At 34.6% G+C, this 19816-nt stretch overlaps 1 protein-coding gene across 1 annotated transcript; it reads right to left on the bottom strand.

Annotated features, from left to right (window-relative positions):
* Positions 1-3453: 3453 nt before the first annotated feature.
* On the bottom strand, positions 3454-5126 carry LOC112784805 (uncharacterized). Its single transcript, XM_025828133.3, has one exon. The coding sequence runs from the start codon at positions 4309-4311 to the stop codon at positions 3751-3753; it is 561 nt and encodes a 186-aa protein (XP_025683918.1). The 5' UTR covers positions 4312-5126; the 3' UTR covers positions 3454-3750.
* Positions 5127-19816: the final 14690 nt, after the last annotated feature.

Raw genomic sequence — 19816 nt, 5'->3', positions numbered from 1 at the left:
CCATCTTAACAATTATGCAACAAAAAGTGTGAGGCGCCGCTTGCATTGCATATTTGATTATGATATTATTCCAATCTCTTGGTATTTCTCCATTTCCATTATTCCATATGCATCACAATTAAAATAACGGAGAGGTAAAATAAGGTTATTTAACCCTTTTTCCATGATCATATTATTCAAGGTAGATTACATGATCGCTCCGGATATGTGTTTGGATGACATTGCGCATAATACTACTTAGTTTATCATATCTAGCGCCTTAGAAAGGAGGCTAATGTTTCTAAATACGAATAGTGTAATATTTCATGAGATTAAATAATAAATAATTAAATATACATGAGAGATTTGTCTATACATGGACATGGAAACCGTTTGTAAGATTGAAGTATCAACCTAAATCCAAAAAGTTCATTCTTTCTTATCAAAATTTCATGATTCAGTGACCCAATTGAGAAAAGAACTAAATTTTTGGCAAGATCTCAAGATGAGAATAACAGTCATATACATACCGTCGTCTTCGTACAAAGTTGATAGTTAAAAATTGTTAGATAATAATTTAGTTAAGGTAAAAACTCAAGTGAAGTCGACTTCACGTGAAGTTGATACCTGAAAGTCGTTAGACGAAAATTTAGTCAAATCAGTCAAATCATTTAACGACTCTCTGGTATCAACTTCACGTGAAGTTGACTATACTTGAGTTTCCACCTCTATCTAATTAAAAACATAGATAAAATCAGATATGAGAAAGATAAAGAAGGAAGAAGCAAGCACTTTATGAAAAGTCTCTAACACAGTAACATCCATATTCATGAAAGTCCCACATTTGCTCCACTCTGGGGCATTTCACACTCGCACTCCCAACTACCATAACCTATTGTTTATGTGAAGAGAGCTTTATCTTCAAGGCCAATATGAAAATGTGTCTCCACCAATGGTGCAACTCTGTTGTTGGAATCTTTTTTTTTTTCCTTATTATTCCATAACCTGCATGCTTATCAGATATAGGAGAAGAGAGAAAATAGGGAAAGCTTGGAACTACTGTTCTCCTTGAAGATGTGCATCGTTGTTTGTGCTTAATTTGGAACCAGACTCGATATTGATTTGTCCTGAATATGTCTGAACCTGAAACACATTCTGTCCCCAACAAGTGATGAAATTTGTCCATCACTTTTATTAGTTTCACATGAGAGTTTAGTGTTTAGACAGAATCACATACAGCAACTATCAGAGCCAATTTTGCAGTGTGCTCTTGGTCAAAAGTCAAAACTATATATTACCAGACATAGTGACATATATAGCAGCTTCAAAATTACTTACTTATTGTTATTAATTATTATAATCAATCAATTAATCTCTTGCAAGATATACATGTAGAGATAGAGCTAGCTGTTTACATAAGCAGACAAAGAATATGGCGAGTACAAAACATATTGCATATATAAATGCCAGAGACAGAGAGATCAGAGGACCCATCATTCAGGTAACTGAGTTGGCTTCAATCAGTAGTAGTACTTCTGCTATGCTATGCATTCAGAGATATTAATGCCCAGTGACAAATGTGGGGCATCTCTCTTTGAAATTAATTGAGTCACTACATATCTGTGATATTGATTTCTTTGTTCTCAAGTCACTGCCTCCTGCAGCATACTACTTACCAGTCTAGTGTATTCTAGTCTTCTTAGGAATTCTAACTATGTATTAATCTTCTTCAAATTAAGGGAAATGTATGCATTAGATGAACTAATTAGAGGGAGGTAGTAAAGTACAGAGAAGATTCTGATTTCAATGATTCAGAGTAGCAGATTAATGAGTTCACCTGATCCACACAGAGATAACACTGACACATTTCAATTATTATTCACTCACTGATATTGTTGATACATGAAGTAGCCTGTCAAACTTTATAGTTGGACCCGTATAAATATATATGGTGGGGTCTTTTGTTACAAAGTTAAAGAAAAAAACAGCATATATGCTCAAAGGATCATAGTAAATATAATAAGACACTGATGAAATCAGAATCAGAACATTGAGGATTATTATTTGAAGGTCTTCTTCATCAATTCCCTCAACTTAAAGCTGAATGAATAATCATAAACATCCTATGGGATATATGCCAAGGCCACTAGGCCTTGGCTTAATTCATAATAAGCAGAAGAAAAATAAAATGCTTAAAAGACACATCGCACTACAAAGTCATTAGTGCAAAGAATGCAAATGCAGCGCATCATTGCAAATTAGAATGTGATTGTGGGCTTTGTGGCTTGTGGGGTGTGTGAAAAGCACTCTTTTTGTGGGGACTTTGAATTCGTTTCTAACCTCAAAGTGATCACTTTGGTCTTTTCTTGATCTAACCCCGATTTGTTTGCTTCTTTCTTTTTCTTTTTTTTTTTCCCTATTCTTTTACCCTTTTATTTGTGGGCAAGTGCCAAAGTACACCATGGTTTTACACTTCATGAATCTGTCCTCCTCCATTTGGGGGGGACCCAAAAGATTTTTTTATTTAAAACATAAACAAAGACTTCTAAATTAAAGTTATATCTACTCAAATTCTAATACAAAAGCAGCTATATATAATTATTCTTTTCACATAATAGAGCTTAGTTGGTATTAGTCTTACATCGATCTCTTGTAATAAATTGTTTTTGTATTTTAGAAGAATACCAAATATAGGCGCAACACAAGAGTAGTAAGAAAAAATAATGAATTGGTGTTATATAATATATATGTAAAGTGATGGAAGCATGATGTCATGGTGTGGCTTTAGCAGGAATGAATGACACCGACGAACAACTGTGAACCTTTTTCGTCTGCAAATGGGAATAAATGTAAATAGATTACTCGAATGCTAGCAATACCATAACATCCATCATGTCTCAATCACCTTCTATTATGATCCAACCGAGAATTACAATAACAGAGCCACCACACAACAATAGAAGTGGGATCTTCTTTTTTATTCTTTTAATTTATCATACGACCCTCTTGTTGCCTTATCTAGCTAGCTACTTTTCCAATCCATGTGCACTTCCTAGTAGCATGTTTCATCAACAAATTTTAAAAATTAAAGCATAACGAAATGAAAACCTCACAAAATCTTTGTTTATAAAAAATTACCAAAAAAGATTAACACCCTTATTGGATCAATTATGTTATAACCCCACTATCTCAACAGTAGTGAACACATCCTCCAAAGATGATAATGAACCCTAAAAATTAGGCAATCAATAAGAATTGACCTTCTACAATATGAAGATATCTCTTCTATCCATAATATTTGGTCGCAACAATTAATAAATGCTAAATAAAACAAGTTCCGACTTTTTTTTTGTCTCCCTAGCATTACCTTCTTCTATTTCTACTCTATATACCTTCATCAAGCTTAACTCCACAATCAAAACCACGCTAATACTTTCACAGCACTCAACATTACTTATAGGATTCATCAACATATGTAATTAAATGACAAAATCTTTATTTATATATATACGTACCTTTATATTTAATCCTATGTACATATAAGCATATATATAAGCACATGTATAAAAAAAGAAAAGAAAAGAAAAGAAGCGAAGAACTTAAATATTTCCTTTTCAGATTGTAGAGGAAGAAAGAAAAAGAAGAGATTGGAAGGTTGGAAATTAATATATGCCTTGAACGAACCCTAAAAATATATGGATATCATGGAAGACACACTTGAATAGAGGAGAGACAAGAGGAAAAAGAAAAAACGTGGCGAAGAAACCGTCGTTAGAGTTGAGTTGTTGATGGTGGTGATGATGACGATGAGGACTCCGAAATGCTCTCCAAGTGAGGCCTCCACACAGCGACGCGGCCTCTTCTTCTGTCCCGCTGCGTCGAAATCTTCTCCGACATTATTTCCGTCAAGTACCGGTCACAAGACACAACCACGCTGCTGCTATTATTATTGTTGCTGGTGGTGGTGGTGGCGGCGGCGGCTTTGCTTTCTTCCTTCCTAGCTTTCTTCTTGGTGGAGGAGGTGCGGCGGCGGTTATGGTTTTTGTCGGCGGGAGGAGGGGAGGGGAGTGGCATGAGGAAGTAAATCTTACCACGCTGGAGGAGGGCGTCGGGAGGGACGACGACGATGTTTGGAAGAGGTGCGGCGGCGGAAGGTGAAGATGGCTTCTTGAGCACGTGCTTAGGGTGTGCCTTCATGATTTCGCTGGCTTTGATGGTTGCTCCGCTGATCTCCTCCACCCTGCCATTGGAGTGAACTATTCTTATTACGTCCAAGGCTCCGCATGGTAGAATGCAAGATATGCAGCACCTTATGCTCTTCCTCATCATCATCTTCAATTCAAACCAGAGCACCTTAGCTTGCTTTTCTATTTCTCTCTCTTTCTCTCTCTCTCTATCTCTGTGTTTTAGTTTATGGACCAATATTTATTTATTTAATGAAAAGCTTGCTTATCCCACTTTAATATTTTGCTATTATTTTTTATAAAATCTTTTTTGTCCACTTTTGAATGCAATGCTAGCTAGCTATATATTTAGCTTTGGGATGAAATTCATGGTATGGTATGAATAATTGCACAACACTCTGTAGTTTGTTTGGCTTTTGATCTTTTTATTATTTAGGGACCCCTCATCATCACTCTCACTACTTTAATTTCTCTAATTTCCTATATTAGTAGTAATTACTATTAGGTTAATTATTATTATTAATTAGCAAGAGAAGTATATATATAATAAGTGCCAATGCAAATTCATGGTTAGTTATTATATATATAGAGAATATAACGTGACTCTTACTTAATGTAAAAGTAGTGCTTTATATATGAATATATTCTCTACAAATGATAAAAAAAAAGATAAATGATGAATTAAAATGATAAGGAAGGTTGGAAATTAGGGAGAGACACATGGTATAGTGAAAGATGGGGACTAGTTAGGAAGCAAAAGCTTTGAAGCTTTAGAGAGGGTCATGAGTCATGACTGGACGTGGGTGTATCAATCAAAAGTTGACACTTGTCGGCCAATAATGAATATTTACAACACTGAGTTTAGGTGATGTAGGGTCATTGCATTGAGAGAGAGGAATATATGTATATGTATGTATGTGTTTGGAGAGAAGGAGATCGAGGAGGCTGAGGGGTGAAATTGATGATGATGAGATATAATCATATAATCTTCTTTATATATAATTTTGAAGAGATATATAAAAGGGTGGTTCGCGATCTTTCAATTCCCCCAACCAAGCTAAGCAAGATCATGTGGGTTGTGGTTTTCATTGGAAAGTGAAGTTTGATGGACTTCACACACTCTTTCTCTCTCTCTCTCTTTCTAATGCTTCTTATTAGGTTAGTGCATTGCTTTGACTAAGGCCAAGGACTTTGTCTACTAGCTATCTAATAATAAGTCACAAAAATCAACTCTACCTCACATGCATGCTCTTCCAAATTCTTTTTTTCCTTTTTAATTTACGTGGAATTTATCCTCTTAGCTTATGTATTTCATACACTATCCATTCTACATGCAATAATTTTACCCCACAAATACTTATATAGTTCGTCTCTCTCCATTACTCTCCAAAATTCTCCATATGACAAAAGTTTGTATACCGTTTGACAATTCATTGTCATCATTAAAGTTTCCTAAATTATTGAAGAATCATTATGTAAGTAATTTTTTTGGAAATTCTAGTCAAATCATGCACTAATTAATCTCATGCATCCTACAGTTTTATGTCGGTCATCAGTGGGGAAGGAATTTCAAAAACGGAAATCTTTTAGTAACTAAAAAGAATTAATAAAAAATAATCAAAATTCGTTTTATTTAATATTTAATTATTATAATAATTAAAAATATTAATTAAAATAAATTTTGACTGATTTTTTATTGTCTCCTTAATATTATCATTTAAAAGCAGAAAAGTTTACATGCACTATCATTAGACCTCAATGCTATATATTAATCCAGAACCTTACTAAATTAAAAACAGAAAGGAGTCTTAAAAAAAATTAGAGGAATATATTCTATTTTATTTACTGTGCACTATATAATTGTTTCACCGTAATAACGTTTTTCGGTTCACCATGCAGACCAACTGTGTTGTGGATGAAAAATTTGTTTCAAATGTGGGAATGATTTTCAAGACACTAGAAGAAGCTGGAAAGTTCTACAAATATTATTCCAAGCTTGCCAGTTTTTTACGAAAATAAGGAACACGACTCGGGACAGAGACAAGATTAAGAATCAACTAATCGTATGCACTAGAGAGGGGAGGTGGAAATCCAAGATATTTCCAACTTTGAAGACAAACCCTTCAGCTGGGTTAAATTGTCCGGCCAGGATTTACGTACACATAATAAAGGATGTTGGTCTTTGGACAATTTCCAAAGTTGTTTCGAATCACTCACATCCTTGCTGTCCAGACCGGGCAGAGATGCTCAAACAACACAGGGAGCTTAACATGTTTGTGCATCGCACCATCGAAACCAATGAGGAAGCCGAAATCAGACCGAGCAAAACTTACCAATTATTTGTGGCAGCAGCTCGCAGCCACCGTGAACTAAGTTTTATAGAAAAAGACGTGAAAAATTATATCACAAGGAAAATACGGAATATTTCGGAACAAGATGATGCCAAAGAATTTGGGAAGTACCTACTAAGAATGAAAGAGAAGAACCAAAATTTCTTCTTTGAGCTCAACCTCGAAGGCGATCATTGCATTAAACATGCATTATGAGCCGACGCAAGAAGCAGGGCCGCATGTGAGTATTTTGGAGACGTGATTTCATTCGACACCACCTACAACACAAACAGGTATTCGGTTCAGTCGCATATAGTTTTATGTTCGATGAATGTACCAATTTCGGTTCACCACGGTCTGGGTGCGTCTATTTATGCAGGTACAATCTGGTTTTAGGTTCTTTTGTGGGTATGAATCACCACGATCAGTCAACACTTCTTGGATGCGCGCTAATGAAAAATGAGGACATCCAATCATTCAAATGGCTATTCGAGTGTTGGCTCCGTTGTATGGGAGAGAAGGCACCAAAAGACATTCTTACCGACTAATACGCATCGATTCAAAGGGCAATTGAGCTGTGCATGCCAACAACAATTCACCGGTGGTGCATCTAGCACATCATGAAGAATATCCCTAACAAACTAAACAGCTACAAGCGACATGATGATATTAATCAAGAGATGAGCCATGTTGTTTGGAACTCGTACAAAAAAGACGCATTTGATAGAAACTGGAATGATTTCATCACAAAGTACGGCATCGAAGGCAACTAGTGGCTGTTAGGTAACCGAGGTTTCAATTCGAATTATTTCCACGCCCATACCTTTGTTTTTTTCAAAATATGCACTATTTTCAATTCACCACACCATATTGGTTCGATTTATTATGCAGCGCTGTACGAGGATCGGCATATATGGATTCCAGTTTACTTGGATCACCACTTCTGGGCCGGGATGAGAAGCACACAAAGGAGCAATATCATGCATTCATTTTTCAACAAGTTCATTACACGCAACAGCTCCTTGAGACAATTCGTCAAGCAATATGACAATTGCCTAGCAAGCAGAGAGGAAACAGAGAGAGTATTCGACGCTGCAGATTTTCACATTGTGATACTGTGTGCAACAAAATCAGCAATAGAGGCCCAGTTTCTGCATGTGTATACCCATGAGAAGTTTATGGAAGTTCAAGCTCAATTTAGAGGTAAAGTGAACTGTATCACAAGATCAATGCATTCCACCCTAGGTTTCACAATATACGAAGTCGTAGAGCAGGTTTTCAACCTCCACATTTAACAAGTTTTTTGTCACCTACGACGCAGTATCACGGGAGGTAAAGTGCTAGTGTTTGCTGTTCGAGTCAAGGGGGCATATTATGCCGCCATTCCCTAAGCGTCCTAAGCTTTGAGCGAATAGATAACGCTGCACTGAAATACATAATGGAACGCTGGAGCAAGAATATAAAGAGGAGGCACAGACACATCAAGAGCAGCCAATATGAACCTCTATTAGAGCCGAGAAGTAAGAGATTTGACGAATTGGTGTTTCGGTCGTACAATATATGCGAATTTGCATCCGAGTTCGAGGCATTAACTGGAATTCTGCACCGAGCGTTTGACAAGGTCATGGTGGAGATGCAAGAATATCAAGAGAGAAGCAAAGAAAAAAGTTTATTATCCCACAAAGAAGCGACATTGAGCGAGGTGAACGACCTTTAAAGCCCACCACGCGTCAAAACAAGAGGTCGGCCCAAGAACAGACTTGGATCAAACCTGGAAAAAAAATCTCAAATGCCATGAAGGAAAAGAAAAAGACATCTCCAAGCAAGGTATAAATTTCAGTTCACTACGTTTTAGTTTTTTATTAATATAAATGTCAGAGTTCATGTATTTCTGAAACTAAAAACTGATAGAAACATTTTATTATAATTAGTTTTCTGCTATATTGATATATGTAGTTTTTCAATTCGTCTAGTGCATTAATTTCTAAGTTGAATAATTAGAATTTATTCTGAGAAACGGGAATCAGGTGTAGTGCTAGTTACATTTTCCGTGTGATTAATTAAACAAAAATTATTAAAAAAAATCTAAAAGAGTAACATAAATATTTTTAACTTACATTGGTGTAGTTTTAAAACTCTTTCTTGGATGGATTTTCAGGGTTCAGGATTTTGGGTTTAGGGTTTTAGGGTTTATGGGTTCAGGGTTCAGTATTCATGGTTCAAGGTTTAGGGTTTAGGGTTTAGGGTTTAAGGTTTAGGGTTCAGGGTTCAGGGGTTTATGGGTTCAAAGTTCAGGGTTCAGGGTTCATGGGTTCAGTGTTTAGGGTTTATGGTTCAGGGTTCAGAGTTTAGGGTTTAGGGGTTAGGACTTAGGGTTTAGGGTTCATGATTTTGGGTTTAGGGTTTATGGGTTTAGGATTCAGTGTTCATGGTTCAGGGTTTAGGGTTCCGGGTTTAGGGTTTAAGGTTTAGGGCTTAGGGTTTAGGGGTTTAGGGTGTATGGGTTCAGGGTTCAGTGTTTAGGGTTTATAGTTCAGGGTTTAGGGTTTAGGGTTTAGTGTTTAGTGTTTAGGGTTTAAGGTTTAGGGTTAGGACTTAGGGTTTAGGGGGTTCATGGTTTAGCTCTCTGAATTTCTGTACAGTGTGTTTGCAACTTTCGGTTCGACCAGTGTATTCATTTTGGTTCACTGTGTTTTTTTGGTGTTCGTAATGTATTGGTAAATACACTGATTGTAATTACTGAGAACCTGGAATAAAACAGCAGCTAAACAGTTCCAACAGATATATAAATTAACATCTCAGATGAGTAATCCATCTTGAATCAAATATAAATATTAACATTTGATATATACATTGATATTAAGAATAGATATATACATTAACATTTACATTAATATTGACATATATATATTTGAAAGAAGCATTGTTTGCTTTTTTAACAAGTTAAACAAAATATTGTTAATTACAACCAGTCAATCATAGTATATGCTATTTACTATCTAAATCCCCAGATGTGAATTTACAATAAGGGCTGGAGAGGACAACAGATGGCTTTGGGAGTCTTATTGCTTCAGATTTCCAAATCACTTGGTCTCTGATTTTGTTCATTTCATGCAACATAAGATTCGGATCATATTGGTACCTGAAGTCATCAATCTCTTGCTATATTTCAATTGAAAGGAATTAGTTACATAAGAAATACCCAACTAAAATAAGAACAATATCATTCAAAGTGCTAGTTATACTGTAAAAATGCAATCACAATAACCCTAAACCCTGAACACATTAAATATCAAGTAAATCAAAATCACAAAGGCCAACGAACTGAACAATGTTCGTGTGGTGAATAAATGGTGATTAACTTTGAATCAACAATAATAGTATTTATCCATGCAAAAGAAGTACTGAACATAATAACAACCAATTTCAAAGCCCTAGTTAAACTATCCACTCAACTGAATGAAATAAGAAAAGAAAGAAATTTATTAATTTAGAAAGTACTTACTTGTGTCCAAGCTTTATATTTATATCTCTTCCCACTTTTGATCTTTCGTGGATCAATTATTTCGAGCCATTTCATCACATATATTCCACAATCATAGCTAAGCAAGAATTCAGTATAATACGATTAATAGTATACAAAATAAAACACATTAAAAATAGCACTATAGATGAGAAAGATTCTTACTCTGTACATTGACCATTTAGTGTGATATACTCTGCTTCCTCTCCCGGTCTGTCCACCATTAAGGGTTCTGCCCCAGCGTATACCTCATCTGAAAAATTATTAAACCTTGAAAGGGACACAAAAAGTAAATAAAGAGAAGCAACAACAGTGAACCGAACTCCTCTCATCTACTGAATAATTTGAATAATTTACAACAAAATAACTTACAACAAATTTGTTCAATTTCACTCTTGATTCAGGTATATCTTTTCTCGGCTTATTTACAGGGTCAAGGACATAGAATTTCTTTTTGTTGACATCAGCAATCCACAACCACCAATGCGCTCCATTGCAAATTGACACAAATAGCTTAAGTTTGGGAAAATGATAGAATATTTCAGTCGAAACAACAACAAACAAGATAATTATCGAAGAATTTTTAGAAATTACAACTTACAAATGGATGCGATGCAAGTTTTCTCTTGTCAAGAAACTGGCGGTAGTGGGCATACTGCTCAACATCAAACTTGTAAGCCTTGTTTGTGCTTTTATCAGTGTAGTCCATGCCATGTCTTTCCAACATAAAATTCTACAAAACGAACATTAGTTAAACGCAATTCATATCTGAATAAAATGTGAAAAATATTCAATCATGCAAAAGAACTCAACGCAACACATAACAATCAGGTGAATCAATATTAACATTCCCACTGAACCAAACAGCAATCAGCAGGGAATAAGAAATTTAGCTTACCACAATATCCAGCGGCACAATATATATTTGTTCCTCATACCGGCGAACTTTTATTTGGTTGAGAATCATGCTATGTATATTGACAACCTACACAAATAAAATTTAGAGATAAGTACGATTTTGGTCCCTAACGTAGAGGCCACAAATTTATTTCGTTCCCGACCTTTTTTTCGCTACAAAATGGTCCCCAAGGTTTCAGTTTGTTTTAAAATCGTCCTTCGGATGAAAATATCATTTCCCCTTCACCCCCAAAATTAACCAACCTCAGCAGAGAAGCCTAAGCACCACCACCACCATTATATCATGGTCATCATCATCATCATCATCAGAACAACAAAATCAACCAGGAACCCAAGTTAAACCAGAACCCACCACCACCACCACCACCACCATCATCATCATCATCATCATCATCATCATTAGAACCATCAACAAAATTGAAAATCAGAAGAACCATCAACCAAAAACAGAACATCAAGCAGAAGCGGAAGAACAGCAGAAGTAATTTTCAGCAATTCAATAACAGAAGCTCAACAACAATTTAGCAACAATTCTCAGCAATTCAATACCCTAAAATCAACTAACAGAAAATTAAAATCCAGCTAAACTAATCCAGAATCAAATCAAGCATCTAACACTAACCAAAAACAGAAATTGAAAGCAAAATGATAACTGGATTATGAAAATAGAAAACAGAAAAGAGGGGACAGGGAAGGCAGTGGTGGAGCGCCGGTGGTCTGGGCATGACAGAAAGGGGCTGGAGGGAGGGTAACGGGCGGCGGTGAGCTCTGATTCCTTCTGTGACAGGGATTGAGGGAGGGGAAGCAGGGAGGCTCGCTGGCGGTGGTGAAGCAGGGGAGGCTCCATGTTGCTGCGCGATGGTGAAGCAGGGGAGGCTCGTCGACGGTGAGCTCTGGTTCGAGGAGTCTGAGACAGGGAAGGAGAGAAGGAGGGGAGAGGGTCGCAGTTGCTCTGGGGAGGAGGAGGAGCAGAAGAAGAAGAAGAAGAAGAAGAAGAAGAAGAAGAAGAAGAAGAAGAAGAAGAAGAAGAAGAAGAAGCGGCGGGCAGTATGGCGGAAGAAGAGGCGGCGGGCAGGCAGTGGCGGTGCAGCGGTATGGCGTCCCCCTTCTCTCCCCCCTCCTCCCTCCCCCCTTCTCGCGCCCCACCCCCCCTTTCTTTCTCTCCCCACCCCTGCTTCTCTGTACCATTTCTTTCCTCTTTTTTTTTTATTTTATATTTATTTTATTTTATAATTTTTTTAATGAGGGATAATTTGGTAATAAAAAATAAAATTGGTAAAAAGGACGATTTTAAAACAAACTAAAATCTTGGAGACCATTTTATAGCGAAAAAAGACCGGGGATGAAATAAATTTTCGACCTCTACGTTAAGGACCAAAATCGTACTTATCCCTAAAATTTATGAGATATACTGTATAAGAGTGTTTAGAAAAATCATTAACATTAACGCAATTGGCAAAGAATTTACCGTGGCATGCACTTGTTATTTGGGCATTAGAGACATAAAATATTCTCTTAACCCCTCGTAAAGTGCCTCATGTTTCAAGACAAATATTGTATCATATTCGTTGCTACTATCTTTTGTTATTTTCACATGTGTCATCTAATGATAATACTTTTCGATCAACTCCTTCGAGATTTTTATCTTTTTTTCCGGAGTTTTGAAAACTTCAGCAGCTGGTAAGGTTGGCTCGGAAGATGTTGCTTCAGCAAACTTTAATGCTGCCATCACTCCAGCATCTACCACCGCCTCTGCAAGGATTTCAAGTTGTGAAACAGGCGGCTCAGAGGGATGAGTTGGTTGAGATGTTGGTGGACTTATCCCAAGGCTAAAGGAATGCATATCATCTTCCCGTTGCCTAGGTTGCTGTTGTTTTTTAGCAGGGCTGCTGCATTAAACAAAAAATAGTTCAAAAACAACCCATTAAAATTAATAAAAATAATTTTTATGTGCAACTTACTCATTATCAGAAATTTCATAGATATAGTCATCGTTGAGTAACTCTTTAATAACAGAACTCGTAACCGACAACATAGGTTCTGGCTCTGTTTTCCTCAGTGAAGATATCTCGACAGCCTGCTTTTTGGGTTTTGGAGGGCAGCTGTAAGAAACAGAAGAGATAAAACTTACAATTAAAGCATGTAGTGAAGGAAAATTATCGGAATTTGTATAAGTAGTAAAACATACACATTAACATGTACTTCTTCTTCTTATTGCTGCATTGTTACTTCTTTGTTGGGCTGCTGTTGCGGTTCCTGAGGGCTGCTGCATTAAAGAGTATTCTATTAAAAAAATAAAAAGTATTTTATGAGCCCACTGAACCGAAATTAAACAATGTGGTGAGCAATGGTAAAACTTACAATTCAGGCTGTGCTTGTTGTTGTTGTTGTTGTTGTTATTGTTGTTGTTGTTGTTGCTTGGGAGGGCTGCTGCATTAAACAGAAAAGATTTTAGTAATGATACAGATTTTTTTAATAAAAAAAATTTTAATTACCAGCTAGATCAAAGATTATAAAAATGATATTAATTAAAACTTAGACATTAATTGAAGGTTCTGGCTCTGTATTTCTTGGTGAAGATTCCTCAGCAGCCTGCTCTTGTTGTTCAGTTTGTTGTGCCGGTGGTTCTTTGCTCGGCTGCTGTTGTGGTTCCCATTTCCCAAGGGCTGCTGCATTAAAGAGGAAGCAGTTCAATAATGATCCCAAATTATTATCTTATTCTATTAAAAATAATAAAAAGTATTTTATGAGCCCACCGAACCAAACAAGATTCATGTGGTGAATAAATATTTATAAACTTACTCTTCATAAGAGGTTTGTTGTGTTTGACTTTCTGGAGAGACATAGATAAAGTCATCATTGATCAACTCTTCCTGAAGAGAACTTAGAAGAGACAACGCAAGAGGATTTCTAAGGAATGTAAACAAAAAAGAAATTAATGTTGAATAAGTAGAATTTGTTCTAAGAAACGGGATCTGCACATTCAAAAACTCACATTTCTAAAGGTTTAGAACAAGTTTCTTGTCGAACCTCAATGATTTGTAGCTGAGAATCGGGTGTAGCGCTAGTGACATTTAAACACGTTTACCGTGTGATTAGTTATACAAAATTTAATTACCTAAATATAAAAGAGTAATATAAATATTTTTAACTTATACTGGTGGACGTTTTAAAGTCCTTCTTGGATGGATTTTCTTTTTTCTAAAATATTTTACTGTGGTTTCCGGGGTATTTTTCCTAAAAAAAGATAACAAATTAAAATTAGAAACCAAGATTAAAAGTAGAGGTCTAGAAATACATGAAATTCATTTTTGGAAACTACCGAACCGAAAGTAAAGAGTGCAACGAACTAATTTACCTGGTATTGTCTTGGGCATTTACAGACCGTGTGGAGCTTCCCTGAGTCTGCAAGAGTGGTTCACTTCCGAGATTTACAGTCAGCAGTCTAACCAAGATAAATAAATATTAGTAATTGAATCCAGAGGAATTAGAAAATGTTCTATCAATAGTTAGCAAAGAAAGAAAAATAATTCGATAAAAGAAGCCGAATCTTACCTCTCAGACAAATCATTTTATGGCTCCGTCGAGTCAAACTGATCCGAAGCAACCTTCGCTGTTTGAGCTCCATCCTTTCTTTTCTTTGACCTCTTTTCTCTTATTGTCTCCAATACTTGTCTTCTTCTTTCTGCAGCGCTGTCTTTTATTTGTTCAGATCTGAAAGTTCATAAAATAAGTTTGAAGGAACCTAAAACGAAAGCATCAATAAAGTAAAAGAAAATATGATTCGAGAAACTTACTACTTGTCAGATTGTGTTTACTTTTTTGCCGCCCTTTGCGGTTGTTTTCTTTTTATTATGGGTATTTTCTCAATTTCTTTTTCTCTGCAACACAGACAAAGACATTGAATTTATACCGGAGAAAAATATAAGCAAGAAAAAGACACTAACAATGAAGTGAAAGAAACTTACGGACACCACCGAACCAAAAACTATTAAAATGCTGAACCAAAAATTAGAAGACCACCGAACCGAAAGCAATTCATTAATACTTACTGGCTTTCAGATTTGCTTGTGCTCTCTGAATCTGTCGGCACAGGCTTCCTTTTTTTGGTTTGTTTTCTAACCACCTTCGGTGGTTGTTTTCTTTTCTTTGTTCCGATTTTTTCGATTTCTTCTTTTCTGCAATACATAAGAACAAGCGTATAAGAACAAATTTAAGCAAATACAAGTTAAATGAAATCAATATGAACATTAAACTTACTGATTTTCGGATTCACTTTTGCTTTTTGAATCCGTGGGAATGCTTTCAGTTTCACTTGTTGATTCTGAATCCGTCTCAACAAGATTTTGTCTTGTTTTCTTTACTGGTGGTGTTTTGTCGGATTCAGATTGAGATTCAGATTCAGAAAATCTTTCTTCTTCCGAAGAAGAATCCAGATTGACAATTTTCGTTTTTATTTTCTTTCCTTTTTCTTTTTTATCCAACATCCTTGTTTTTGTTTTTTCATTTTTCTTCCTTTTTGTACAGAAGTCTCTAAAATAAAAACAAGGACTCAATTATTTAATGAGTAATACAATAACAATCATTTAATCATCAAGAATAATCTTTCTGAATGCAGAAGAATTCAAATGAACAAATTAACAATCAAGTGAACCAAAGGGAGCAAGCCCACCGAACTGAACAAAATTCATATGGTGAATAATACGTGACAAATATTTAATCATCAAGAAAAATATTTCTAAGTGCACAAATATTTAAATGAATACACTAACAATTGCAAGTAGGACAAATATATTAACTATAACCTAAAACAGAAGTTTATTTAGTTAGTAGAGTATTTTAAAAGCATTTGAAACCAAAGTTTAGGAAAAAATTTAGTAGAGTATTTACCAATGGTTATGTTGCTTTGCTAGAAATCCTTTCAAGCATCATTTGCTTTGTCCAATGGGCCACCCACGGTACCGGGGGAGCATCAGGTCCGAACAGGCGAGGGAACTTGGTTTCATGGAAGTATATCAACATCAACACAAAAACACAGCCATCAACAGACTGTTTCCTCCCCTTTCTTTTGTTTTCAACTCCTTTCATCAAGAAGTTGAGCACATGTTTTGCCCAATCCCATTCCCGAATGTTGTTCACATGAAAGATCGGTGGCTTATGAATCGGAGAGGCCACACTTACCATTGTCTGCAGCAAGAAGAACTTTTGTACGAAGACAATAAAAGTCCTCTTGTCGGTTATCCTTCCCTTCAACGCTCATATCCAGCACATTCCTTGTCTTCCGGTTTCAGTTTGTTGTAATCTACCTTATCAGCATAACGATTCCCTACAATATTTTAATAGCAAAAATCAGTAAAAAAGGCTCAGTTTAATTTTTTACATACCAATGAATTGAAAATAAGTAGGAAGGAGAAATTGTATTACCGCCGTTGGTTATGCCCAGGGCAGCTGCTACTTTCTGAGGAGTTATGTATATTTTTTCCTGAAGAGTTTTCAAACATCCTTTCTCTTCATCAAAGCGATCAATCAATTCTCTCAAGAGGACATGAGAGACATTCATTTCTGAGACATGTGCCAGGGCACCAAATCCCATTTCTTCCACTATATCTTTCTTTTCTTGAGTCATATCCCTGAACACTGTTGCTATTGCCTTTGTTTGGCATCTGCAATCATGAGTTTTCTACAAGTTTTGAAACAGAATGTGAGGATATATTTATAATACAAAATATATATTATTCAAATGAAAACAGATAAATATATTTAATGTGCTTACGTTATAGTGCGACTTCTCCTTCATTGTCACCATTGTTTTGTTCTGTTTTGCTGTAATGAAAAAATTTGGTCAATACTTCACTCAATACACCGATAAGCACAAGCATATATATCTTAATCAAGTCAATTAAAATGTCACAGGCCACTGAACCGAAACTCATTCATGCACAAAATCAAACACCATAAATAATGAAAATATTAGGAAATAATTTTTGCATGCTATCACAACAAAATAACAACAAATTTCATTCAAAGTCCTAGTTAAATTATCCACTTAAATGAATGAAAATAACAACAAATTTCATTCAAAATCCTAGTTATACTGTAAAAATTCAATCATAGTAATCCTAAACCCTGAACAAAGAAAAAGAATGCCACCGAACTGAACAATGTTTATGTGAAGAATAAATCGTTTTCAACTTTTAATCATCAAGAGGAGTATTTCTTCATGCAAAAGAAGTACTGAATAGAGTAACAAACAATTTCAAAGCCCTAGTTACACTATGTACTGAACTGAATGAAAATAACAAAAAATTTCATTCCAAACCCTAGTTATACTGTAAAAATGCATTCACAATAGTTCGATCTACTAAACGAAGCAAATCAATCCAGTAAACCTAAAATGCAACTAGGAGAAACGCGACATTGCAAGATTTCAAATGAACAGTAGTTTTCTCATACCTTTGGTAGTCTGTATTGCTGTTTTCGTTCGTTTGTGGTTGTTCCTTACCAAATCTTCTCGCGATTCTTCTGCAGTAGTAGTTTTTACAAAAAACGTAAATGAAGTTTGAGTAATTTTGAGAGAGATTCAAAGAGAAGTAGCGTTTTCGTGCGTTTTGAAGAAGACGGAACGTTTTTTCATAATGAAGCAGGAATGTAATGGTTTCGTGTGTATAGAGTGTGTGAAAATCACGTTTATTTAATAAGATTAGAAGCGCGTGAATTATTTTAAACTTGAGCCAACTTAATTACATGGTTACATAGATGTGTAGTGCGTCCGATAAAATAAATTTAAACTATTTTTTATTTCTCTAATATTAGCAATAAGATAGGAAGTTAACACTATTGAATTTGGATGGTTTATTAGCTGCTTAAATTTTAGTTGTCGCTTCCATAAATGTGGGCCCCACTTTTAACTAGTACGGATGTATAGATGGTGTTATTATAGGGGGATTTGATGTTGAATGTGACCCTATATATCTTATAAAATTTTATGCATAACTTACTAGTTCCCTTGTCTACCGTTAATTCCAACAAATTAATTATGAAGTATAGCATCTACAATAAATATTGAACCACTTAGCTTGAATTGCTAATAGTTTTACTTTTCGTTAAATTAAGGGGGGAAAATCATATAACAAATTGATTCCACGCGGTTTAAAAAATTAAATTGATTATTAAAAAATAAAAAAAAAATATTTAAAAGACGATAAAAATTAGTTCAAAATTATTTTATTTTATATTCATTAATTATTTCTAAAATAATACTTATTATTAAATATAATAAATATATAATTTTAAATACTATATACATAAAATTATAGATGTTAAATTAAATAAAATAATTTTAATTTATTATCCTCCTAATATATTCTACAAAATTATATAGCTACTTAAAAGATTTATCACTAATCATAAACGAACAAACGAGCTGATTTGACCAACCAAAGTTGATTTTTATCTGATAAAAGATTACATATATGCATAACACATATAAACTATATGTGGGGTACTAATTAACAACGAGAATAAAATAAATTAAGATAATAAATACAAGTGAAGAAAAGTGAAGATCAGATCAGATATAAAGGAGGAGTGAGTAGTATGAAAAATAAACTGAGAGATATGATGATGAAGCCAATAAAAAATTAAGAAAAATAAAATAAATAAAACAAAATATAGTGCGTGAAAGATAATATTGCAGTATGTATCACAACAATAAGTGATGATGGCTTCAATATATAATAGTATTATTATTAATAATTAATACTGATTAATTATTATATAACTACTTGAAAATAACATGACATGAAAAATTGAAAACTACTAGTTCTCTATCTCCTTGATGCTATTAGGGTGTAGCTAGGAGGACTACTAATTAATAATAATGATAGTGGATGAAAAATTGAAAAGAAGGAAAAATGTTGGAGCCTTAGCATGCAAGGTTGGCCAATGCACAATTATTGACTGGGAAATCATATAATGTAGTAGTTTCATGTCAACAATAATTCTTTCAAATATGACTCATAGTCATTCAATTTTCCAAAAGGACAATTTACTTTGTAGTTGATTTTAGTGTTTTTTTGGAGAACAAAGAAAATGAAGCCTTGACTACTTAGCTAGCTTGATGAGCATTATATTATTAATGAGTTTTGTTGGAATGGCTCCAAATTCCAGCCATATGAATCCAATCAAACTATCAAAGTCCTTCATAAATCAAGGGATTGTGCTTAGTTGGGGAACCCCACAAGCACTACATGACAAAACAACTTTTTAATTTTATGTTGAGCTGCTCTTATTGTTTTCATATATAGGTTAAAGAACATAAAAAATCAGTCAAGCTTCTATTCTATACGTAGAGAAAGAACAAAATTCCAAAGAGAAAATAGCAAGCAAAAAAAGGACAGGATACAACAACCTATATACATACAGGAATAGCTACTACATCATCATTATTAATTAAAATTCTTTGCTTGGTTCAGGTGAACTCTTCAATTTAATTAATTATCTTCAATAATATGCATGTATATAGAAGATAAGAATAAGATAGATGCCATACCCTATTATTTATTACTAATTAAATTAAATGATAATTATATTAGGTTATGACGTTGTCTCTTCCCTCTCAAGTAGATAAACATAAAGGAAATTAAAATATATAACAAAAATAACAAATATTATTCTACTAGATAAAATAAAATAAAAGATAAAAAAATTATTCATACACTAAAGACTGTTAAAATTCGAATGAAAATATATAGTTGTTATTAATTAATTGTATATTTAAATTATTTTTTAATTGTCAAATAAAACAATAAAAATACGTATTTGATTGTTAAAAAATACTAATATTAAAATAATTTTATGATAAAAGGTGTACACATAATGAA

This window comes from Arachis hypogaea, chromosome 20 (assembly GCF_003086295.3).
Source record: "Arachis hypogaea cultivar Tifrunner chromosome 20, arahy.Tifrunner.gnm2.J5K5, whole genome shotgun sequence".
Lineage (NCBI taxonomy): Eukaryota > Viridiplantae > Streptophyta > Magnoliopsida > Fabales > Fabaceae > Arachis > Arachis hypogaea.
This window is presented reverse-complemented; position numbering and strand designations above follow the sequence as displayed.